Source organism: Symphodus melops, assembly GCF_947650265.1.
Source record: "Symphodus melops genome assembly, chromosome: 4".
Taxonomy (NCBI): Eukaryota; Metazoa; Chordata; class Actinopteri; order Labriformes; family Labridae; genus Symphodus; species Symphodus melops.
The window spans coordinates 25,380,847-25,405,702 of record NC_136694.1 but is presented as its reverse complement, the minus strand read 5'-3'; the positions used below and the strand labels follow the sequence as shown (position 1 = coordinate 25,405,702).

The 24,856-nt window shown below is 37.9% G+C and overlaps 3 protein-coding genes and 1 long non-coding RNA gene across 8 annotated transcripts; 2 read left to right on the top strand and 2 right to left on the bottom strand.

Moving 5' to 3' along the window:
- The first annotated feature begins 14 nt into the window (after positions 1-14).
- On the top strand, positions 15-1,905 carry LOC306822656 (uncharacterized protein). Of its 2 annotated transcripts, none has more exons than XM_079341800.1 (4): positions 15-344; positions 741-1,220; positions 1,300-1,452; positions 1,539-1,905. In XM_079341800.1, the coding sequence occupies exons 2-4, from the start codon at positions 755-757 to the stop codon at positions 1,664-1,666; spliced, it is 747 nt and encodes a 248-aa protein (XP_079197926.1). In that variant the 5' UTR covers positions 15-344; positions 741-754; the 3' UTR covers positions 1,667-1,905. The 2 variants fall into 2 exon arrangements, with proteins under 2 accessions (XP_079197926.1, XP_079197925.1); XM_079341799.1 differs by having other exon boundaries at positions 738-1,220.
- sycp1 (synaptonemal complex protein 1) lies at positions 1,828-11,394 on the bottom strand. Of its 3 annotated transcripts, none has more exons than XM_079341791.1 (35): positions 11,290-11,394; positions 9,972-10,101; positions 9,664-9,739; positions 9,521-9,564; positions 9,261-9,404; positions 9,036-9,103; positions 8,458-8,531; positions 8,314-8,372; positions 8,143-8,209; positions 7,890-7,963; positions 7,696-7,804; positions 7,258-7,352; positions 6,983-7,167; positions 6,828-6,895; positions 6,679-6,740; positions 6,423-6,539; positions 6,226-6,330; positions 5,742-5,845; positions 5,530-5,647; positions 5,334-5,404; positions 5,178-5,259; positions 5,024-5,086; positions 4,876-4,938; positions 4,725-4,787; positions 4,518-4,634; positions 4,326-4,436; positions 4,132-4,224; positions 3,965-4,039; positions 3,761-3,850; positions 3,541-3,672; positions 3,085-3,144; positions 2,882-2,941; positions 2,683-2,787; positions 2,524-2,589; positions 1,828-2,439 (listed from the first exon to the last, which is right to left on the bottom strand). In XM_079341791.1, exons 2-35 carry the CDS (start codon positions 10,098-10,100, stop codon positions 2,308-2,310), a joined length of 3,081 nt encoding a protein of 1,026 aa, XP_079197917.1. In that variant the 5' UTR covers position 10,101; positions 11,290-11,394; the 3' UTR covers positions 1,828-2,307. The 3 variants fall into 3 exon arrangements, with proteins under 3 accessions (XP_079197917.1, XP_079197919.1, XP_079197918.1); XM_079341793.1 differs by having other exon boundaries at positions 5,178-5,232; XM_079341792.1 differs by lacking the exon at positions 11,290-11,394 and adding an exon at positions 10,191-10,370.
- LOC306822658 lies at positions 10,124-13,611 on the top strand. Its single transcript, XR_013778914.1, has 3 exons — positions 10,124-10,197; positions 12,764-12,835; positions 13,526-13,611. It is a non-coding gene; the product is annotated as an uncharacterized lncRNA (long non-coding RNA).
- On the bottom strand, positions 11,700-23,647 carry slc16a1a (solute carrier family 16 member 1a). 2 transcript variants are annotated; one of them, XM_079341797.1, is made up of 5 exons: positions 23,370-23,647; positions 17,237-17,494; positions 14,130-14,273; positions 13,001-13,774; positions 11,700-12,876 (listed from the first exon to the last, which is right to left on the bottom strand). In XM_079341797.1, exons 2-5 carry the CDS (start codon positions 17,451-17,453, stop codon positions 12,641-12,643), a joined length of 1,371 nt encoding a protein of 456 aa, XP_079197923.1. In that variant the 5' UTR covers positions 17,454-17,494; positions 23,370-23,647; the 3' UTR covers positions 11,700-12,640. The 2 variants fall into 2 exon arrangements, with proteins under 2 accessions (XP_079197923.1, XP_079197924.1); XM_079341798.1 differs by lacking the exon at positions 23,370-23,647 and adding an exon at positions 18,884-18,920.
- Between the last annotated feature and the right edge of the window lie 1,209 nt (positions 23,648-24,856).

Here is a 24,856-nt window from a genome sequence, read left to right as displayed (position 1 = left end):
AGAGTACATTGATGCAGATAATAAAAGTACATTTACTGCGTAGATTGTTCTTTTGCAACAAGGCTTCTCGTAACCTCAGGGCAGTGCGTTTGGATCAGAGCGAGGGCGGGACAGATAAGAGAGGAACTGAGCTTTGGTGTCGTAAATAACAGAGTCCTTAGTCTCCGTGGTAACATACACAAGAGGAAGTTTGCAAAGCGCTGGCCTGCCCACTTTTACCTGCCAGTTTGCCAGCTAACTGAACCCGAAGCTGTGTGAGTATACAGGAAGTGTGTTGTTTACTGGAACATGGAGGCGCTCTCAATACCAGGAACTGAGATAGTGTTTCACTGATAGTAACAAAGGTGAGCATGTGTCGTTCTTTTCGGCTGTCTAATGAAATTATGTTCTGCATCAGTTGTTTCTTTATCTTTCTCATGAGAGGGAATCATTAAGTGTCCACTGAGCTGACTGCAAAAGATTAGCATGTGTTAGCAGGTGTTATTAGCTTACACTGCTGTGTTTTAGAGTCTGAAGTTATTTCCTGCAGCACAAATGTGAATGTCATGTTTGAAAACTTTGAAATTGAAAGAACTTTCAAAAGGTCATAGACTATTTAAAATCTTAAGTGTTTACGTCTAACAATATCCAGAGCAAAGACCAAAGACTAGTCAGAATATAACTATGGTAAACACAATAACAGATGTTACAGTTTTCATTGTTTACACATCTATTTTAGTCCGTCTTTTCTTTCACAGTAGAGGACCTCGTAACCATGGACACCAAGTTTGCTGCATTGGCTTTCTGCCTTTTGGCGTTTCATTTTGCTGTGGCTCAAACAGATAAGGGGAATCTGACAGTCACGCCTACATTATCAACTAGCTTTGACCAAACTAACACAACTATGATGCCAAATACAGCAAACTCCACACCATCACATGTGACTGTTATCTCTAACTTGACTCAGAACACGACTCCTTTTGATAGCACGACTCAGAACAATGAAGCATTCACCGAAACTATTCCAGCAACTGAGAGCACAATCACCAGCACCACTCCTCTGACAAGTCACACACCACCGACAACTGGAACACCTGGCACCAACACGCTGACTTTTACTGCACCAACAACAGTACAGCAAACTACAGCTGACATAACTTCACCTGACACTTCAGTTACTACAGCTAATTCTTCTCACACCGTCAACACAACGTCAGATTTAATGGACATAACAACACAAGGTAGGCATCTGACTTGATGTCATTGTTTTTAGATTTATCATTTAAATGCTTATCAGTGTTATTGTTTCTGTATTTTAAGGTTTTGGCTTAAACAAGTCAGAAATAAATCTGACTATTCTCTTCAGCGTTGTCCTCGGAGTGTTTGCCATGGCACTGCTTGTGTTTATGTTTCACAAATGCAAACACAATATCCAATACTTGCATCGACCTTTAACCAACACTGATGCAACAGGTAAGGAACCCTCCTTCATCACACGATAAAACACAAACCACCGTATTCATCACTTGTATTTTAAACACCTGTTACACCTCCTACAGATACCTATGTAGCAGATGAGGACACACTTGTCATTTCTGGAGGACTTTATGATGGCCATCCAATATACGACAATGTGCCGACACCATCAGAAGAGCAATCTCAGTTCCGTCTGGAGTTCCTTCATTAATGTGAACAGATTCCCTACAGTGACATTTCACCGTTGGCGCTTGACTGACATGGCGAATACTGAACACAAGACTGAAATGTCCCTACTTAAACTTGAAGGCCAGTTGAAGAGAGGATGAGAAGTTGCTTATTTGCAGAGCATTCATTCAAAGACAAAGCTGATTGATCTTAATATCACTTTTAATGTAAACAATGCCAATACAAAGATTCAAAAATAAATTGGATATACTAAGTTAGAAATACTGAACAATCCCCTTTTCCCATAACTACAAGGTAAACCTGTGCTAAAACAAGCTACACTTAAACACCAACAAAGACTTCTAGTTAGTAAAACACCAAACAGAACTTGAACACAAATCAAACAACTACAACTAAAAACACAAATGGTGAAACTTAAATTGTAATGAAGAACAAGGAGCTCGAGTTGTAGGAATATCCGCCAATAAAACTTTCAACTGTGAATAATATTGTTACTAGTTCATAGAGTTCATTTTTAATGCATCCTGTGAAATTCATTTGCCTGTTATTGACCATTCTTATTTTAAAATGTTATCATATATACGATGAAAGATGGAATATGAACTCCTACACCTGTCAAAAACTGTGTTACTGTTTCTGTTATCTAACCTGTCACGGGACTATTTACGCAAAGATCTTCTCATTGGTCTTCTTTTTTTTGTTACAGCCAGTAACAGCCGTCCAGCCGGCATCTCTCATCCTTTTCATTGCAGCTAACTTTAAGGAGTTCCCTGGTGATTTATGAGGGGCTGGACTCTGGATCTGATTGAATGAAAATGCCACAAAATTACAACTTCATTTAACTCTTTAAATAGCATTGCTGGACTCTGAATAAATTACCTTTTTGAAGAGGTTTCGTTCACAGGATGGAGCAGAAAAGTTGGATGGCGGTGCACATGCAAATGTCTTTCAGAAAGAGGAACCAGAATCATCCTCTCCAGCAACACAACACAAATCATCACATACAATTCATAATACAAAAAGTTGTATCAAACTTACCAGGAGATCACCGAGATCCGAGCTGTCTGACTTGAGGTCAAGCTCAATTTTTTTCTTCCAGCATGCAGCCTTTTCAGTCGAAGGGGGTGTCCTTATTCTGTAGGACTGTAAGAGGAATTCAAGCAGAAAATGTCAGCAGACGTGATGAATATTTTTTATTCATTTTGGGAATTGTCAAAATGAAACTGAATTCAATTACTTTAATCTTTGAGGTTCCTCCAACTCTTCTTGGAACACTCTGAGGGGTTTTCAGGTCTCCCTTTTGAGTGTCCTATGACGCGAAATCAATGTCAGTGTTCAGGATTATGAAAGTAACAACAGTTAATGTAATCATAAACTGAATGAATACCTTAATACCAGTCTAATCACATTCACTCAGTAATGCATCAAACGGTCATCTACCTGGGTCTTTTGTGATGTTCCACATGGTGTTCTGATGGATTCAGCATCAGAGTCTTTGTTCTGTAAAGACGACTAAGAATGTAAGCAGTCACATTTATAGGTGCACATTTTGGTTAAAGAATACAGTGACTGATGACGTTAACATGAGGACACAGTTTTAATCACACACATACAGTGCATGCACAGTTGATAGACTAATCCCCACCAAAACACCTATTTCTTTTCTTCACACACAATAAGAAAGATTGAAGAGGATATCTGAATAACAAAGGCATGAAAATACAGTTAAAAGGTAAGAAGGTAGCACTTTTAATGGGATGAGGCTCTGAATGGAAACATTAAGTATAATTGGATAGGAATGCAAAAGAATTTAAATCTTAATGATTTCATATCCATCTCACTTACACAATCTCAAATAACGCTTTGACTAAGTGAACAAACTCGGATTAAACTCACGTCATCATTCATCGTGACTTTACTTTGGAAGGGAGTGTTTCTGCTCTCGGAGAAGTCAAACGCGCGTCTTGTTGCAAAACAGTCCTTTGGAGTATCTGAACATTTACCTTGTGTAGGTCTTAATGCAGGAGACTAGAAATGTGAGATGAAATCTTGGTTAGATACATGTGATAAACAATAGCAATTAGTGGCTTCACATTGCTCGTATGCAGGTTTGCACCTGCTTGTTTCCTGATCCTGAAAGCTGTGATGTGATTTTCATTGACGTCATTTCTTTCTTCAAATCAGAAAGCTCCTTCTGCAGGTTTGCCTAAAGGCAATTAAAAGTGTTTGTCAGAGAATGAAGTGTCTCTTATAAAACAAAGTACATCTTGCTCCAGTTCGGAGCCAAAAATAAACCGATTCAAACACAGATTTCATGTACCCTCCTCGACACTTCTGTCTTCAGCTGTTGCTTCAGCTTATCGTTGTCTGTTTTATTCTTCAAAAGATCCAACTCCTGGTTAAAAAGAAGGTTTAGGATGTTAAATGCTGAATTCCAATTAGCCGTTTCTCATTGAATAACTGATGTGTGACATTGCAGTATCGTACCAGTGACTTCTTATGGGAAACGGCCTCCATCTCTCTCTTTTTGTTCTCGCCCAGCTCTGCATCCTTTTCTTCAACCATCCGGTCATACTGGCTCTAGTAATGACAAGTCACATTCCATAAAAAATGTTTTTGGATCACCAATGCTGCTGGAAGAGTTCTTTTTCATATGGCACTTTTCGTAATGATGAGCGTACTTTGTGTTTCTCCATTAGTGCGACCATATCCGCTATCTTCTGTTGACATTTGAGTTCTGCCTCGTCCTTGCTCTTGACGGCCTCTGCTGTTGTTGTTCTGAGCTTTTGTACCTTCAAGACAACGTGTTTGTGACTCCTCTTATTTAGACTAAAGGGCTGGAAATGGGAACATAACACTGTTGTAAAAATTACCTCGTTTTCAAGCTCGGTTGCGGATGTTGATTTGGACTCAAGACTGTTTAGTAATTTCTGATGGTCTTCCACACTCATTTGTTTAAGGTCGTGGGACTCCGCATAAAGATTGTTGATCTATGGGCAAACAAACATCTTCATTACACAGGGCTATACTTACTAGTTTACTAGTTGAAGATAAATCTGAATAAAGACACTTCACCATACCACAGTTTCAAGATCACTGGATTTTGCCATCTCCTTTGCTATTTGTTTCTTCAGCATTTTATTCTGAAAAAAGAGACGCAACACGTGAACTGAATAAACAAAAGCATTGGTTTTTTTGGTCATATTTGCAATTTTCACTTTCTTTACAAACCTCACTCTGGAATTCATCACTTGCTCGAAGTCGGATTTCAAACTTTCTTCTAAGATTGAAAAGCTGAAAAAACCCCCAAAACTCCATTTTAGTTACTTTCTGACAGAGGTCAACAGCAACAACAGTTCATCTAGAGTACTATGATCACCTTTGTTTCCATAGATTTGATTTGTTTGTCCTTCTCTGTGATTTCCTCCTGCAAATGTTCACCCTATGCACATAAAAATAATTTCCCATTTTACAACCTAAAATCTTTCTGGACATTTCGGTTTGTTTAATGAGTGGTTTGATGGCACACTTACTTTTTCTTCAATTTGCTTCTGTAGAGTCTCAGTGTCCTGATAAGTCCCTTGAATTCTGTTTTCACATGAGTTTATTTTCTCTCTGTTTAATTTAGAAAATGTTTGTTTCAATCTTGAAAACTATTCAAAAATCTGTCGACATAGGAGTAAACTTACCGTAAACGCTGGTTTTCTTCCTCCAGTCTTTGAATCTCTCTTGTAAGCTTTACAGCCTTCTCCTCACTCACCTGAACAATCAAGTGTGTCATTTATAAGAAGCATAAAGCAATAAAAAAACAAACATAAAACCAAATGTATACAGACGCTGTACACCTGGAAATGATCTTTTAAAATTGATTAGGAAAATTCCGACCTTAATATTCGCCTCAATAGCTTTCACATTGGAAGATCCACTCTCAAACTGCTCTTCGATGGCCTCCTTCTCACGCTGCAGCCCATTAAAGTTGGATAATAGCTTTTCGTACTTTTCTCTTAAAAAGGACACAAATCCTACATTAGACATTCAAACCACAACATGCTAGTGTGCATGCTAATATTATGGTGTGGTGTGTAATAATCAATCACTCATGCTGTGCGATGTCTTTCTTCAACTGATCCATCTCACAGGCGTTTTCTTTATTTTTCTCGATTTCAGAAAACAACTGGAGCTCCAGCTTCTGCACTTTGATCTGAGGGTATATTCAAAAACATTCTGCTGTGAAGATAGCACCTGTATCAGAATCAGTGTTGTCGTACTTGAGTCCAGAGCTTGGACTTGGGTCCAACTCAAGTCCCGATATACAGGACTCGTTACTCGACCCAGTTGAGCACTGGGCACTCGAGACGACAGCAGACTCGAGGTTCGGCAACTCAACAACACTGATATGGATTAAAAGTATCACTGCATGTGTTTTCATAATCTCTACAAAATGTATAAACACATTGACGGCAGAAAGAGGATGAATTTATTTGGACTGGGACACGATCTTTGAATAGTTATTAATTTACTTTTTTTTGATTCCATTCAACTTTGATCTATTCTTGAAATAAATATAAACGATATAAAAACCTCTGTTTCTCCTGATTTCTCCTTTAAATCTTTGCGTTCCTTTTCAGCAGCTTCACACATCTTCTTCAGCATATCATTTTCAGCAGAGGCAACATCTGCTTCATTCTGCATCAATAGGAGAATGTACATAAGGCATACAGTTATAGGTACGAGTATTAGCCAATGGAACAAACGTCACATTCCCTTCTTTACATTACCTTCAATAGCTGTGCTACTTTGTTCTTCCTTAAAAGCTCAGCTTCAAGCTCCTTCACTTTGATTTCAGTCATGTCCATCTTACTCTGCATGGACTCAACAGACTTTGTTTTTAAGTCCTAAGAACAAAGACGCTTCGTTTGAGTGTTTAATGTAAGGGGTTTTGTATTCGACACAATACAATGATTGGTGTAGTCACATAGTAGTCACATAGAATACACTCAATGCAATAAAACAAAATAATGGAAAAGTAATTACCAGTTCATCCAGTAGCTCTCTGATCTGTCCAGCTTTCATTGCACTCTGCTCCATGCTCTCTCCTATTGGATAAACATTTTGTGTCAGTGTTATAGGACAGCAAAAATAAATGTAAAAATGATATCGATATATATCCATCAGCAAGTTACCTAAAAGAGTGTTTTTCCTTTCAAGTTCCCCCATGTTTGCATTGAGTTTATCCTCAAGTTCTTTGGCCCTTAAAATGAGTGGTGAAAACAACATTACACCATGACATATAACTTTGTTTTGAACTCTGCAGTGATTTTTCAGGAGCGAGTTATACTTCAGTGTCTCTGAGGCTAGAGAATTCTGCAGCTCCTGCATCGTCGTCTCAATCTGCTCCTGCTTCTCTGCTTGTTGAGTTTTAACTCTGCTGAGCTCCTGCAAGCTGTAATCTCTGCTTTGAATCGTCTCTGCACACGCTTCTTTACTTTCTTTAAGCAACGCAGCAATGGCTTCACATTGTTCCTAAGAAAAATAAAATCTTTTTCACGCCGATGCACAGAGCCCAATGAGTGCCAGGTTTACCGACGATGACTTGATTCCTAACACACTCACTTCGCTTTCTTTCAAGCACTGCTCCACACTCTGCAGTTTATGAAGAAGGGATTCCTTTTCAGTTTCTGAGTGTTTCAGAAGTTCATGTTGTTCGTCTGAAAAGAAAGAAGACATTTCAAAAATTCTGTGTGCTTCTGTAGTTCAAATTAACAAAATATACTTACACTGCTTACGTTTAAATGTAAATAAAATAAAGAAAAATACATGTTATTTACCATAAGTATACTGAGTGAGACACTATCATATCAATAATACAGATAATACTTCTGTTCTGATCATTTTCTGGTCAAATCATTTTCAAAATGCTCAATAAGAAAATAAATGAAGTTTTTAGTTAACAAAATGTCACAAATGTTCCTTTTTTGCTAAATGGTGAAAAAAAACCAACAAAAAAAACCGCTGTGATCACTTCATCTTGAAGTCTAATAATGAACGTACTTGTAGCTTCTTGAAGCTGTTTGCAGTGCTGCTGGGTTTCATGGAAGTCCAGTAGAATCTTTTGTAGTTCATTTTCCTGTGCCTTCAGATCTGTTTGAAGAACTGCCACCTGTGAATGCAGTGAAACTCCTCAAGCTGTTTGTTTGAAAAAAACATAACGTTTACACTGCTTTCCAAAACAAAATATTACTAACCTCCTTCTCTTTCATGTCATATTCTTCTTTAAATTTCTCTTTCAGAATCTCAAATTGCTGTAAGCCCTCTTTGACTGGGAAATAAGATGAATAGGTTATTATTTCTGATGCAGGTGTTTTCAATTTATTCACAAAATGATACAAAGTCATTCATAAGAGATTATATTCTGTTATTTCTGACCTATTATGACAAGTTGGAGTACCCACTGAGAAAAGCCAAATAGTAATATATCTTAATATCTTAAAAGCCAACCTTTCTGCATCTCCTGCTGATCAGATTCTGCTTGAATGCGGAGGCTTTCAAATGCTGCAATCAGTTTCTACAGAAAAAGAGTTTCTCTTTAACTGTCCATCAAATTTCTGTTTGGAAAATTAGCATCTATTTCAAAATATGTCATCATATGTTGATCATGAGGTATTGTACCTGAATACTCCCACTATTTTCCATAAAGATGTGATGGGTTTCTTCTCGTTCAGATTCGACTGAAAAATGTAAACATGGGCCACAGTTTATCCATAAACGTCTCTCTGTTCAGATGAAAGACACTCTCAAACATATTCTACTTACATAAATGCATTTTCTCAGCCGACCGCTCAAAAGTATCTTTGAGTAGATTGCACAGGTTCCTCGTTGCGTTGTGTCTGTATTTAGATTAGGTATTTGATATAAAGAAGACATTTCACGCAGACAAATGATCAAAATATAAATATCTGATTGTTGTTCTATATCTAAGCAGTGGACTTCAACGTTTGATACAGCACGCCTTTCTTTTGCTATTAGTTGTCTTTGAAAGTCCTGAGTCTTTTTTAGGCTCTGTGCATGATTCTTGACAGACATATGACTTTTTATAGCTGCACAAAATTGAGCAATTTCAGGCTGCCAACTTACATAATGAAAGGCAAATAGAGCATATTATGATGAAAGGGTTGTGCTTCCCAAACCTCGTCTCTGAGCATAACAACCTCAAAGCAGATTAGGTGTTAGGCATGGTTTAGCTGAACAATTGATCCACGTTAAAAAGAGAAAATCCTTTATGACATTGAAGTCTTTGGCTTCAGTCCAAGTTTTTGTTAGTCCATTAATCTTACTTCTTAACACACTTTTCTGGTTTATCTGACGTCATTTAAAAACATATTAAGCTGTACTTGTTCCTCAGATCCTCAATTTCGCTGATCCGTTCCTCCAGCTTTATGGTAAGACTTTCATTTCCAAGCTGTAAGGACAGAACACAAACAATAGATGCCAGCATAGATTAGAAAGGGTGTTAGGGTATGCTGTATCTCCATCATCAATAACTTTGTATTGAAACATGAACACTGTCCAAAGGTGATTTAGGTGGTTTAAATATTTCTTTTCTCTGTGGCACACACCTGCAATTCTTGAATAGCTTTTCGTTGAGTTTCAATTGTTCTTTTGTTTTCTTGGAGTCTACTTTCCTTCTGCACCGTGTCAGAGTCCGCTTTGATCTTCCAGCACTTTATTCTCTCCACTTCATCAAACAGCTTGGTATAAAGCTTTCCAGGATTACAATTATTCCGAGCAACATAACAACAATAGAGCTTTCAGACTTCGAAATGAGTGTTGTAAAGGCCAATCAGGTGCTATTCTACCATTATAATATTAACTTTACCTCATCTTTTTCCATTGGTGGCACAACTTTCATCTTGGAGAAATCTCAAGAGGAAGACAAACACCAATTCATTATAAGATAAACAGCATTTGCAAATATTTTTAAATTCAATAAAGCGGGCAGCGTTGTTTTAGAGAAAATACCTTCTCTAGTTGGTCCCACCACGCTTGTCTTGACAAAATGCATACTCTGCTCTTTGTCAAAGCATTTACTGTATCCCTAAGTGAAAACATTAATAATGCTTTGTCAGCATGGGTATTAATGAATACATCCCAACAGCTACCTTCAAACAATACTGCTTCTAGCTGACAATAAGTAAAACAATGGCTGAAATGTTGGCTAATAATTACTGTACAGTATGAAAGTGGTAGTGCTAAGAAAGCATTTACATGTTTGGCATTACTATATTTATTAATTTACCCTCAGTAACCTATTAGCTGTAAATACGTACCTGCTCTAATGTTTTCATGAAATCACCACAGTTTTCAGGTATTTCTTGAGGTCTAACAGCAGACACCTGTCCTTTATTGACCCTGGGAGGTACCAACAGTTTGAAGTTAAAACCTCGCTCTCTCTCCATCCTGTAACCACAAAGATACATGAAAAAGCTTCAGATATCAAATGTAAGGCATAACTTTAGCTTCAGAAGCTTCAACTTTTGACATCTCACCTTTGAAGTTAAGTATAATTATTACCGTAATAACAATTAAAAAAAAATCTAAATTCAAGATTAAACTCGTAACTAAGATGGTCCGAATACTCTGTTGTAAAATAAAAACTTTTGACATTCTTTGCGATCCATGACTTCAATAAACTCGAACATTTACGAGACCAGCCTGCGAGAAAATGATGAAAAGAGAAAACTTAAAGCCTTTTCCTCTGCAGAGAGAGGAAAATGCAGTTTGACCCAAGTCAGTGTGGGTCCTTCTTCAGAAAAGACAGTTTCTTGCAGTATCTTTTCAGGGTCCTCCTGATATGTAAGGACAATGTGATGATGTGCCAAAAGTATGTGTAGTTTCACATCTGCACAAGTAAAGCCCCAACACAACGAATGTTATTATTTTGTCAAACTGTATTTTCAAACTATACAAGGAAGAAGCCTATTTCCGTACTTGTAAAACCTTTACTTGAGTACAACTAGTATAACTCCTCCTTTGTCTTTTTTCTAACCAGTAACTGTTGCTCTTCTGATGTGGACTTAAATAGCGACTTGAATTTCTATGTAAATGTATGATTATTGGTGATGATTTTGTTTGATAACAATTTGATTATCCTGATAACAGCTTTGAATCAAAGCTGTCAGCACACGAGTTACCTTTGGGATTTAAGGCTGCACTTCCTGGCACTGTTTCCTCTTTTCTAGATCCTGGATACTTGTGTTTTGCTTACTCTCTGATGTCTCGATTTTGGACAAAAGCTTTTTCTAAGTAAATTGTTGAATTGTATGATTTTATTCTAGTAACTTTATATGGAAATTCTCATGAATATAGGATTTTTTACGAGTTTAATCTCGAAATAGTTGATTGTTTTTCTTTAAGAGGCCCTAATCCTCCTTGTATTATTTAATTTCACCTCTGTGCATATCAAATAAACTTTATCTAAAGGTTTGTAACTACACAGCCGACTAGCTCATTTAGCTAGTTAGCTAACATTTACTTGACTCACGAAATAAATTCAATGTCATGACATTTAAAATTTAACAAAATAACAAGCACTAAACAGTAAGCTCTGACCTTTTCGTGGTAAACAACAACCGGGTTATTACTTACCTTTGGTTGTTTTTATTAAATATTAAGAAATTAACTTAGCAGCAGCCAAGAAAAAAAAGTTAACTGTTACATTAACGGTTTCTCCAAAGACCAACGGCTGTGCGTGCGTGAGCGCGCGAGCGAGAATTCTGTGCCACGTGACGTTACCATGGCTGGACGTAACTTGCTCATAGTAATTTCACAATATAAATTAATAATGTTTAAAATGCAGTATGTTGTTATTTATACATTATGGAAACGTTATTTTTTCCATGTTATTTATGTTTATGTTATGGTTATGACATCACTGCGTAGTTACAGCTTTGATGGAGATAATGTGATTAATCCATTTGGAGTCCGTGCGTAAAACTGTGCGTAAGACCTGTAATTTAGCCTACGTAATTTTGCCAGTAAACCCTTTCAAATACTGAGTTACCTTGTTGACTCAAACGTGAGGGGTACGAAGAAAGAGACGGAGTGCCACCACCAGCAATCCTGAAAACCATTATGTATAAAAAATGTAGTTTGAGACTTTTGTGTTGTTGTCTAAATACGTTTTATTTGATTTTATAACATGTGATCCAAATACAACTTGCAGTCATTGGCACATTTTTCTATTATATGAACACACAAAGCTATTAAAAGCAGGTCTAATGCCCTAAATAGTATTCGTTATTCCCTCTTCAAGAAATGGACTGTCATTCAAAGAAACATTAAGTAAAGTTATGATATATATTTGTGGAATATAAAGAAGATGAAAAACGTTGGCCCCAAATATGTTTCCAAAACAACACAGTCACTGTGAAAAGGATCAAATCCTTTAAATACAAGTGTTGAGAAGAAAATAAAAAATAAGTTGAATGCTATAATTACACACTTTCATATCACGTGTTTGCAATTGGTTTTGAAAAATACAGCACTGCACTTTGAATGCTCCATATTGAATAATCTCTTTAATTATTTTGGTACATTGTGTAGGGTTTTTGCACAAATAACAACTTATCATAAGGTTATAGACATACCATCTGAGATTGAAAAGGCGTTATAATAATATCTTCATTATGTCAGTGACATAAACGGCTATGCAGACTTTAATAGTCTATCAAACACAAATAACAGTTGATGTGAGAATATCAGAGGTATTTATGTGGATTATTCATCAGGTTTTAAGGGCTTTTATATATGTTTATATTCTTCACATGGATTTACTCGTGAAGTACTGAACATTTTTATGCTCTTTAAAACAAAAAGTAATAAAGAAACCAAAGATTGTTCACTGCCATTTCCTTTAACTCATGCATCCATCATATATAAGCTCTAGAAAACAACACTGAACAAAAATGTAGCTCAACATGGTTTGGCATAGAGTCTATTAGACAGTGTCTTCTGTGTTCCTAGCCTCTGCTACCTCCTTGGCAGCATTGTCCCTGTTGGACTTTTGTTCTCTCCCTACCCCCCTGACCCTCCTCTCCTCCTCTTTCTTCTCCTTTGCCAGCAGTCGATAGTTGAGCCCCATCCCTGCAAAAAGGAAGATGCTGGAGACGACAAGGAGGATCCCGCAGCCCTGGTACGTGTACTTGTAATCATGATAGATGTCTTTAAACTTCCCTGTGAAGAAAACAAGAGCAACATTTTATAGTTTCAGTCAACTTGAAGCTTCGCCAAAGTAAAGACGAGTACATTAAAATTAGTTGCTGTGAATTTGGGGACTTATATAGAGCAGTTTACTCACCAAGCAAAGGGGGCCCTAACAATACGGGACCACACTCCACTATAGTGACCAGGCCCACAGCACTGGAGAAGCGTTGTGCTCCAACAAGGTCCATCAGGGTCTCAAACAGCACTGAGCTCAGCCAGCCAAAAGCAGACCCAAAGAAGATAGCATAAATCACAAAGCCTGTGTAGTCCACTGATATTGGTGCCAGGATGTGACAAACACCGTTGTAGAGCACAGAGGCAGCGAAGAAGTACTGGATTCTAGGCCGGATCCATTTAGTGTTTGCCACAATGCCCATGGAGGGCCTGGCAACCATGTCGACAAAAGCCAGTATGGACAGTAAGAAAGCTGCCTTTTCTTTGGGGATATCTTTACTTTTTGCAAAATTACTGAGGAACACCAGGGGGGCAAATAAGCCAAAAAACATGATAATATTGCCCAGGATATAGAGCAAAAAGCCACGGTGTTTAAACAAAGACAGGTCAATGAAACTGTTAATTGTCTGCAGTACAGTCCTCCTCTGTGTGCTCTTCTCCACAGGTTTGGGTTTTGGTCCTATGGGCCGCATGAGGGAACCAGCGACACAGCAATTAAAAAGCAGGCCGCCCAGGATCAGGAAGCTTCCTCTCCAGCCGAACTTGTCGAAGAGCCAAGTGTTCAGAGGAGCCAGGGTGGAAAGAAACACGGGGCTGCCAGCCATCGCTATTCCATTGGCAATAGGTCGTTTGTTGTAGAAGTACTTTCCGATCATAGTAAGAGCAGGGTTCAGGTTAAAGGCCAATCCTAAACCTGAAAGAAATGGAAAAAAAGTGTGAAAGAGCTTTAAAAAACTAAATAAATAAAAAATCTTTGTTGAAGCTAAAAAAGTGGTTGGGGTAAACTGAGTATTGCATAAGTTTACTGTTATTTTTTCATCATTCTTGTTATGTTTATAAATCCACAATCATTTTCTTATCTGCTCAAAGTAAAACATTTACAGCAATTAATGAATTAATCAAGGATCTGAGCATTTAATGAGTTTTGCAATTTTAAGTATTTTTTTGGTGGTTTTATCCTTTAAGAACACTTGATGGCGCCAGAGTGCAAATAAACAAAAAGTGAGTCATGACTTAACTTAAAAATACAGAAAGTTAAACTTAGGTACCTCCAATCACACCAATACAAAAATACAGAGCTTCAATAGTTTTGCAGAAAGAGGCAGCAACAAGGCCCATCCCAGACAGGCATCCACCGGCAATCATAACAGGACGACTCCCATATTTATTCACTAGGATGCTGCTGATAGGACCTATATGGTAAGAGAAAGAAACATATGGACACAGCATAAGGATGGAGATTTACAAATAAAATCGAATTAGCAATGCACAGCCACCAGGGGTCTCTAGTGCCACAGATTTGGCTTGGAAAATTCAAACATCTTCTGCAATCATTTCTGTCAGTGCTGCAGTGCAGTAGTAGATCTGTTCTCATGCCATTTATAATGCCATGTGTCAGAAAAACCATGAAGGCTGTAATGAAATAAACATTTATTTGGCTCAGGGGTTCATTAAAATTGATAGAAAAGTATTGTTTGTTGATTCTTAAAGGGGTCTAAAATGCTTATTAAATCATTATATGAAGTACCTCAGTTCAGATAAGTGGGTGGGTGTTATCAGTGTGCTTGTTCGGGACAGATAAAAGCTATATTAAGAACATTTTCTGCAACTTACAAAGAAAGCTTGTCAGAACAGAACAAAGATAAGTCAACATGTATTACCTTTAAATTAAGATTAATAATAATAATAATAAAAAAAATCACCATTACATTTTAACAAATGACTCAAATGTGTGGAGTGTTCAGGTCCCAAAACAACATCTACATCAATGTTCTATAACAACCAGCATAAATGAGCATGAGGACCCAGATTAAAGATACTGCTGCCTTTCTGCCAAACTCCAGCACTGTCCAATGAGACTAAATAGAAACTGACAGTTTTTGTTTAGAGGTTGTCCACACTCATTTGCCACCACAGTGCAAGACAAAGGGTTTTATAAATTGTAATGCAGCCAGTCTCCACACTAACAATGAGTTCTTTCCTTCTGCCATGCAGGGAGAACTGCTCGGGATAAAAAGGTTGGAGACACACCAATGTAGAATATTATGAACGTAATGAAAGAAAAATTGGAGGAGTACAGGGGTACGCAACAGTAGGTTGTTAATGAACTTCTCCTGCTGATGTGCTCTGAATGTTTACCAGAGGGTAACAGACTCAGCTGTCATCCACTCACAGCGCTGACAAACATTTCCTCACTTACTTTCAATTACCATGCATAGCAGGCTTTTGTCTGTGCATATTTACATCTATATTGTGTTGCATGACTTAACAATGTAACACCTAAATGTTGAGTTAACAGCTCATAACTTGTTCAGACAGTTGTACATCTTACTCACCGTGATACTGTAGAAGGCTTCAACTGAAGGGATATTTTAAATACCAGACTGCAAAGTGAAAGGCTTAAGACTATTCACATGTTTCATGAGCGTAACTGAGGAACCTCTAACCCCAACAGGAATGTGTTTCTTAGGTCTCAGAACTTTGTATGCCTTCATTGGAAGAGGGTACCTTCACTGTGCAGTAATGAGGCTTTAACATGGAGGTTATATTTTGCTCTCCTAGACATGTCTGCCTAAGTTTAATTACCATATACTCGCATAGTGATCATATTCTGCTGATGTCATGTTTCCGGTGAACGGCTAAAATGCTGCAATATTGTCAAGGAATTTGGCAAATCTTAACAATCGTTGTAATAAAAAAATAAAAAAAAAAGGTATATCCAGCCAATGTACAACATCATATTTGATAAGCCTACTGTAAGACTATAGCATGCATAATCAACAACATTTAAGCCTACATTGCCATTAGCTAGGAAATTACACCCTTGCTATCAAAACATCCAACAAAAGGAAAAATTAGACTTCTTAGCGGATCAGCAGGAAACTTTGAAATAGTGTGAAAGATAAGATAAGAAAGGAAAGGGTTCAATTCATGGCTAAAGGTAATTTTAGCTCTAGCCATTAGTAGCTATGTTAGCTACAGGTTTGTTGAATGAAGGTTAGCCTTTCCAAAGCCTATAAATAAATAAAATAAAATATTACTCAGTCACTTATGGATGAAAAGTGTTCAGATTTTCTGCCTTTCTTTACAACTTGTGAACAAAAAAACAACATTACAACATTATAGCAACATTCAAGCTTCTTTACCTCAAATGCCTGAGGATGTGTAAAACACAAACCTTAGGAATGACTTAAATAGACTAAATTACACAAGTGGTCCCCAATCTTTTTCCTTGAAGCCTCCTTAACTTATATCGAGAGGAACGGAATACATTGCTTTAAAAATGTTGTAAAAATTGTGCTGTAGGTTTGACTGACTATGAAGCCTGATAGTTTTGAATGCATGAGAAAAATCAAAGTATGCATGTCATCCGTGGAATACTATCAAGAAAATACTAAGTCCACTTCTATTGCTTTAAGATCCTGCATTAATGATACATTCAGGGCAGAACAGAGCATTTGATAGAAATAAGTAATATATGCTACAATAATTCCTCTTCAGTCAGTTTAGCACACTAAAGCAACTTTCCTGAAACTTTCCTGAGATTAAAAAAAGATGCTTAAGTCATCATTTCCCCAGTTTATCACACGTTGGAGTAAAGAGAACTGCTGTGTTTTGATTTCAGAGTAGACGGTCTTGAGGGACGAGGAGAGCTCCTTTGAACTCTGTTCTCTCCGTGTTGAATATCACGAACATGAATAGACCCTTATCACCACTTGCCCGGCTGGACCTGTGTGACATCACCAAGCATTCATCTCGTCAGTGCAGGAACACAACAAAAGTCTTCTGTGGTCCTCCCCTCTCAAAGCGCAGGGGAAAACAATACGTGGGTAAAAACCCATTCATGTGCTCCAGAGACAGATAATGTTGCACCTTTATAAACAGAACTTCAATAGAGGAGTTACTGTATTGTTTTACCTCAGTATGAGAGACTTGATTATATAGCTGCATTATAATTCTGAGAATCTGTGGACAAACTGAGGCTAAAAGGCTTCAATACAAGGGTGTTGTCAACAAGCAATGGGTTAGCTTTAACTAAACAACACAGGAATAAATCTTACACCGTTTTTATAAGGGTCAGAACTAGATTCAATCTATAGTATGTATTTAGGTGCTGATGTTGGGTGTTAGGGTATGCAGGTTGTATTTAGCTTACCTCCACCGTACATGCACGCTAACATGATAGAGGAGATCCAGGACACCTGACTGCTGGTCACATCAAAGATCACCTCAATCTCCTTAAAGAAAACAGTGATTGACTTTGGAAATGCGTATGAGAAGCCGATAGAGATGAAGGCTCCAACGACCACCATCCATCCCCAGCCACCTTCAGGTGGTGTGTAGCCGACAGGACCACCGACGGCAGGTGCCATTTTCTCTCTTCAGTTTCAGCAAGTTTTACAGATGTGAGGACCTGTTTAGGAGAGAGAAAAACATGAGGGAAAAGTACTTGATCTGTGTTTATTTGCAGAACATGTTTTTAAGATTCATGTTCGTGATTTATGTTCAACTGTTTAATAAATCGGTGGATGGCTAATAGAAAACATAAGACAAAACAAAATGTACAAATGGTGACTTGAGTTTCATGTTTTGTGTTTAGCTTTGAATAACTGAAGAGAGTTAACTTTGAACATGGATAAAAAAAAATACCATTTACTCACGACCGACTGGCTGGCTAATAAAAAGTTGAATTAAATAGAAAATAAATTATCCACTACACACTTATTGCAGTGATGTCATTGTTTAGCCTGACGCTTCCTCGGGTTGATTAAACAGACTGAACATGTAAGCAACCTTCATAATTTTTTAACATGGACTCAAAGTTTGCTCCCCATTTGGTATTCTGTTTCATGACAGTGCCCTATACCTTTTCTGTAACAGAACCTTGCTAAAATATTTGCTATAGTTTACTTTGGGATATAACGGAGCCCTTATGGCTATCAAGTTCATTTTTTGGTGGAGGATTCAGCACACATATGAGTTACTGAAGGTTTGAGTTTTTTTGATTTACTATGAAGTTCACGGCTACATGCTCACCCTTAAACTTCCCAGTAAGATGGTTGAAATGAATCACAGCTTTTGGTATTCATGATATTTTCAGCATTTTAAAATGACCCTGGAAGTGGAAATAAGATTCATTACAGTTTCACTGTAATTTCAGATTTTTCTTCACAAATCTGACAAAACTTTTCTTGAGGGTCAATACTCGGGACTCAAAGCTGACATTCCTAAACAAACTCTGAAAACAGACTACAAAATACCAGATGTGTAACCATGGATCTCAGAGTAACGCCATGTTTTAACTCTTCCCTCAATGCTTTTCACCTCTTCTGAACTTCTTCAATTCGATTTTTCCTCCCACATTGAAGATACCTGTATTTATTGCTGTCTGACAGAATTGATCTTTGTCCATTTCCATCCGCCTCCTGACCTCTGACCTCTCTTTTCCCTCATGCATCTCATCTTCAGTTTATCGACCAAATCCGCCTTCTTACTCTCTGATGGCAGGTCATCTCTTTATTGAGTCACTGTATTAATTCCCCATCAACATGTTAAACATCCACTACATGCTCTTCAAACAGACCTATGAGGACTAACTCTGCATTACAGATACCACCTGTGTATTTGTAGAGATCAAATTTGTCCAAAAAAAAGTAACCAACAAAAAAAATCTGAAGAATAAGATGCTGTTTTAGGCTTTTCTCTGCTTTGAATTTATTTCTGCATGTATTTCCTAAACCCCTCCAGCTGGTCTCCTTAGAGTTGATAAATAAGAGTCCACCTGCAGAGTCAAAGAACTTACTGTATTGTTTACACAGGGGAGACTATCCAGAGAAAGCGTTGATCAGGTGAATACAGGTTGAATTCACATTGCTCAATAGCTCAGGGCTCGCTCAAGAGCAGGTGATGATGTAGTGTTTTTCAGCAGAGGAGGACTTGATGTGGTTGATGAATTGGTTTAGTACTCGGGAAAACGTATTGGATAGGGCAGCGAGTAGTGAATATTTAATGCGAAATTTTGTTATTGAGCTGGGACCTTAGCTGCTGCTATACAGCTGTAAATGTGTCTCCTGCTTTTTTCTACTGATGCAATAGGTGGTCTAATGGAGAGAGATGAGAGGTTTTAAAATTTACTCATACAAGGAGACATTATGGGTCAGTGAGGATAATTTGATTTGAAATATATGTGTAAAAAAAAAAAAAGAAATGCGTCATAGATCACTTATTATTCAAAAATATTTTAGCAGAAATTGCTGTTTGTTGCACAACTGATGTTCTAGGATTTGTCAATATGTGAACAGAGGTATGTTTGCTAAGCTGAGAGGAGATGGGGCTGTTTGGCTAATAGATGAAACTTTGAAACCTATTTGGAGCTTTGGAGCTCCTATTTGGAGCCCTCTAAACTGGAAAGCAAGGATTGACATCGATGATTATGTTCACAGTGGCGGCTGTGCCTCAGTTGGTAGAATCGGTTGTCTCTCACTCAGAGGGTCGGGGGATGTATCCTTGGACAAGACATTTTATTGCACTGAGTTGTTCCCGCTGCTTCTTCAGTGTTAAATTCTGCTGGTCACTTTATGTAGCAACCTCTGCAATCAGTGAATTAACATGTCACCTTCGATGGATTTAAATGTTGAAGTTGTTTATTAAAATTACGATAATAATAGATGTAATCTATATAGTGCTTTTCATGGATCTAGGGACGCTTTACATGGTGGAGGGACAAGTGGTATTGACGGTAGGCCAGTGTCCGAGTACAGGAGGTTTCAGGATGTGGCGTGTGGGAGGTCGGAGAGGTACTAAGGGCATGGAGGGATATATAAGTGATGAGGAGAATTTTGTATTTGACTCAGGATCTAATTAGGATTCAGTGGAGGTGAATGAGGGTTTGGGTGATGTGCTGCCAGGACTAGGTGCAGGTGAGGACTCTGGCAGCAAAGTTTTGGACATATTGGAACATGTCCATGGCTTTGCTGGTGACCCCAGACAGGACTCCATTATATAGTCCAGATGGGTGGTTATGAAGGCATGGATGACCTTCACAATGCAATGTCCCCAGCCTGAAGACTGAAGGTCTGCACAAAAACAAGATAAATCTGTTGAAAGATTTTAACAGACTGATAACAGTCGTTTCAAATCCACCATCTCATATCTGAAATAGGACAGTATGTGGGGGGAAATGTACTTTATTGGAAGCACAGAGAGAGTTTCTGTTTTATGTGGAATGAAAAATTCAGTGGTTGACATCAGATGATGAATGGCAGAACAACTTCAGACAGATGGGACTCCAGATAAACTGGCAAAAGCATCAAAATAATGAATAAAACAGATAATTTCACACTAAGGATTGATCGCTCCTCTCTGAAGTTGAGAGAAAAGTTACAAAGAGTTCAGTGAAACTGCAGAGTTCATCCTTTTAAGCTATGTCGGAGGATAATATAAGTAGACATATAGGCAGAAGTATCAACGCTACCTCCTTCATAAAGGTCTAAATAAAGCAGTTAAAGTGGGTGGCCTAAAAGTGCCACTTGACATACACACACGTAGCAGCACAGAGCAGGGTGGGATCTGCAGAGGACAGGGGTTTGATGTCTCTCTTTTAAAGACACAAGACTTTGTTCCTCCTTTAGAGGTTATTTAAAAAACACGTTACATGCAGCACTGTTGGGACCTGAGGCCTGGTATGTGAAGTAATGAAACCCTTTTGTTGGACTTGACCTACATCAGCAGGAGGGCAACTTAAGCAAAGCCCACCCCTCCTTATAGAAATCCTCCACATGCTGCATTCAGGGACCCCACCTTGACATGTTCCCTCTTTAAGAAGGCTTCAGGGAAATAATCCCGCTCTCTACTTTGTTGAATGTGTTTGTTTTGATGTATTTCGAGTCACCCTCAATATAAATAGGCAAACAATATATTAGAGAGTTTGGTTCATAACAAAAGTAGAAAAATGCTGTATGTTTTATGAATTTAGCAAAAGTGTTGTCATTCTTCGTTTTTGCAGGAAAAATGTGTGTTACTCCAACAAAATCTTTTGTTAATACTTCATTTAATGATTAAAATCATGTAATTTTCTAAAGAATTTTATTTTCATATATAGCAATATAGCTTCACCAAATATAATTGTGTGTTCACCATTTGGCCATATTTTTTTAATAAGTAACCCAAAAACATATAGTACATGCTTCTGCTTTTTTAATGTAAGACAGACAACATCCATTAATCACAAAAACAGAAAAATGAACTTCATTATCTAATTGAACTTTATTATCTATCATTACTTACAGCAGGCTGTAAAGAATAATTTTCCATTTGGGACAAGAGTCTTAGTCTTAGTCTAATCTAACTTTAATGGTAGCAAGATGTTAAAATATGAAAATACAGTCCTGTTAAGTTTGAGAGTTGTATACTTATATTGTTGCTCTGCTGCCACCACCTCACCCTGGATCACACAGGGTGCTGGGGGCCTCATCTGAAAATCAATAAACATTACTTTGGCGTTGCCACATTCTTCCAAATACACAAGGCCAAGACTAAAGAAATGTTTATTGATTTTCAGAAGAGGCCCCTGAACCCTGTATGTGATAAAGGGTGAGGTGGTGGCAGCAGAGCAGCAATGTAAGTAGTTTGATGACTCTTTGTAGACGAGAAGCTTGAAAGCAGACTGACGAGGATTTACCTAAAAACAATGTATGCCCCTGTAATCCCCCTCAATGATCACTTCCAACCCACTAAACGTGTGGCATTGTCTATTTCTGTAGAGATGCTTTCTGTCTACTTTTAAAAATGTTTTTGTATTACTTTGTTCGTTTTCATTGTTAAGATGTGGTGTGTTGTCCCCAGCTAATAACATAAACGGTAGTGCATCTATTTGACCAATGCGCGCACGCACACACAAAACAACATAATAGAAGGAAGGATGGAGCGTGGCTTCAACTGGATTCACATAAAATCCAGCATCTTCCCACGAGGCAGTGTGGAGATGTGTTTACTTGTGTTTTAAACATCAACGCTGTGAATCATCAGAAAATGTGATTTTGCTTTTAGATATTTTTATTCCTGCTGACGTTGCTCCATGTCTTTTTTTTTTCTTTTTTTTTCGCTCTGATAATTTCTCTTTGTTTTCTACTTTTACTTACTCTCTTGCTTACTGACCTGGGGAGGAGGGGCCACATTGAGTTTTGTTCACAAACTGCAACAGAAAAATCCTTATTCTGCCTTTATTTTCAACACCAACACACAATGCTGTATGTAGAAAGGCAAGCCTATACTTCCTATTTTAAAGGCAGTTTTGATGTTTTAATGTGTGTCGCTGATTAAAAAAAAATCAAATAAAAATAAAAACGTTTTGAAGTGTACCTCAAGTGGACACTAGAAGAACTGTAATTTTTTGCACTTCTTCCCTGGTGTAACTGAGTATGCCAGTCAGTCAAAGGTTTTGATACCATAATGGATCAGCCCCCCAAAAACCAACTTGTTTTAGGTAAATTATCATGCCAGCAGAAAGTGGTGCTTTAAAAGTTAAATTTGGCCTTTCTTTTGTTTTTATTACACTGTCTTTGACAGTTTGATTAGCATTGTCTAATACTAAAGTCTAAGTATTGGTATTGGAAATAGGTACAGATGTAGGACCATGTGTACTTTTTAGAAAGAGAGCCAAACTAAAAAAAAAACATTAAGTTACTTTAAAAAATTTCAGGTTGTTCTAGTGATGACCTTCGGCACCCCTTTGAAGTTGGTGCAGACTCTTGTTTTGGTCCCTAAACATCACTCACATGTTAAGTTCCAGATGTTTCCATCAGTGCACAGGTTTTATTTCCCCAAAGGTGGCTCTAATAGAGGCAGATTGTCCTTTGTTCCATCTGCTATTGGTTTTTTAAACATATTATAACCCCGGATGTCCTCTTGTCTGTTCTTTTTTTTTTTAAATCATTTAAAATGAGTGGGGACAATAAAGCAGAAATGGCTCCTGTGCTGTGTTTGAGTATGTGTTTATATTTCTGTTTGACAACTGCCTGTCATGCAAATTGCCCCTTAGCAACATAAAACTTAAACTCATCTTATTTCATGCAATGAATTTGTCTGATTAATTATAGATGAGAATCACACGCTAAATATTTGCTCGGTGAAATTGCACACTCCTGTAATAAGTATTGTTTTAATACTGAGAAAGCAATCCATCTTTAATGTATAACCGGATGGAAATAGACTACTTATGCAAGTAATTATTTTTAAAGTGATGTCTGGCAATTGTTGAATGTGCATAGTGTGTGTTTCAAGCATCTTACCTTGACAGCAGCTCTTGAACAGGGCCAGATGAGCTCTGCAGATAAACAGCAGTCTCTGAGGCACGTTAACACACTACAGACTTCATTGAATAGGACTTAGAGTCTCTGAATATGTATGACGTAAAAAAAAAAAAAAAAGAAGTCACTGCAAATGTTTCACAGACAGTCCTGGAGTTATCTGCCTATATCCACTGTGACAGTCCAAAAGTTGCCAGCAGCACCTTGGCCCCACACTATCCAAGCTGCAAAGTTGAGTTCATTTAGAGCCCAGATCAAACAATGGGACGATGTGGACACTATGGTGCTAAATGGGGAGGTCAGTCAACTTCTTATTGGCTGTGGGAGGCTTAGTGCCATGCCCCTACACTGCTTTCTCCACCCCTCTGTCATGTGCCAAGCTTACACACAAGGTTAAAGTAATTCACTACAAGGAGGCCTTTAGTGTGTGACCCGAGGGGATATCAAAAAACGTCTGCGCTCTAACAGATAAAATGCTCACTGAGACTTTCCTGCATTAGCAGATTTATAAACCCTTTCGGACACTGCAACTATACCAAATCCATCGAACTTAAACAACAGACATTGTTACCTAAAGTACCTGAAAGAAAGATTTCTGAACACTTCAGGGGTCAGACATGGTTGAGCCTTTCTCCTAAACTCCCCGAGGAACTATTAATGAGTCTGTATTAAGGGCTGAGAAAGGAAAAGCCCGAGTGCAGGAGGTTATTCAAACAGCATGTTCTACAAAGTGACTTCAAATTCTTGACACTCTTGAAACATTGTTTCTCTTTTTATTGTTTTGTGTTGTTTCCCTCATTTTTCCCACTCCAGTAATGACTTATATTACTTTTCAAACAGAGGACACATTACAGTACAACATACAATACCCTGTGTTCTCCTGGACTGGTATTTGATCACAAGCACAGTGTGGATAATTGAAGTGGATATAGGAGCCAAGCGAAAGCACACCTTCACTTAGGAAACACACATGCTTACACAAATGAATTGGTGTCATCTCTTTATTTTGGCAGACTCTCAACACCTGCTTCTGAACCATTTTGCCAAAACACTTTTTTGGTTTCTCTCTTCAAAGGTCTACTTTCTTACAAGATGTTTGTTGCATTGGTCAAAGTTGTTCCATCACTCACACTCAATGACATTTCTAAAAAATTTCTTAACAGATCAGTGGAAATCTTGTACAGACCTTCATGGTCCCATAATGACAAATGCTAGGAATGATGGGGATACTGTGACTTTCCCTGTGGGTGTAAACAGCAAGTTATTTATGATGTATCGTGATATGAATGGATAACTCTTGGACTGATTGTCATTCAATTTGCTTATATATTAAAGGTCCCCGGAGAGGGATCACATCCACACAGCATCCAGCTGATCGACAAGCTCTGATGATACAGTATGAACTTGGCTGGCACTCAACTAATTGAACTTGCTACATGAAGTTGTTTACATGTAATAATGGATGCTTT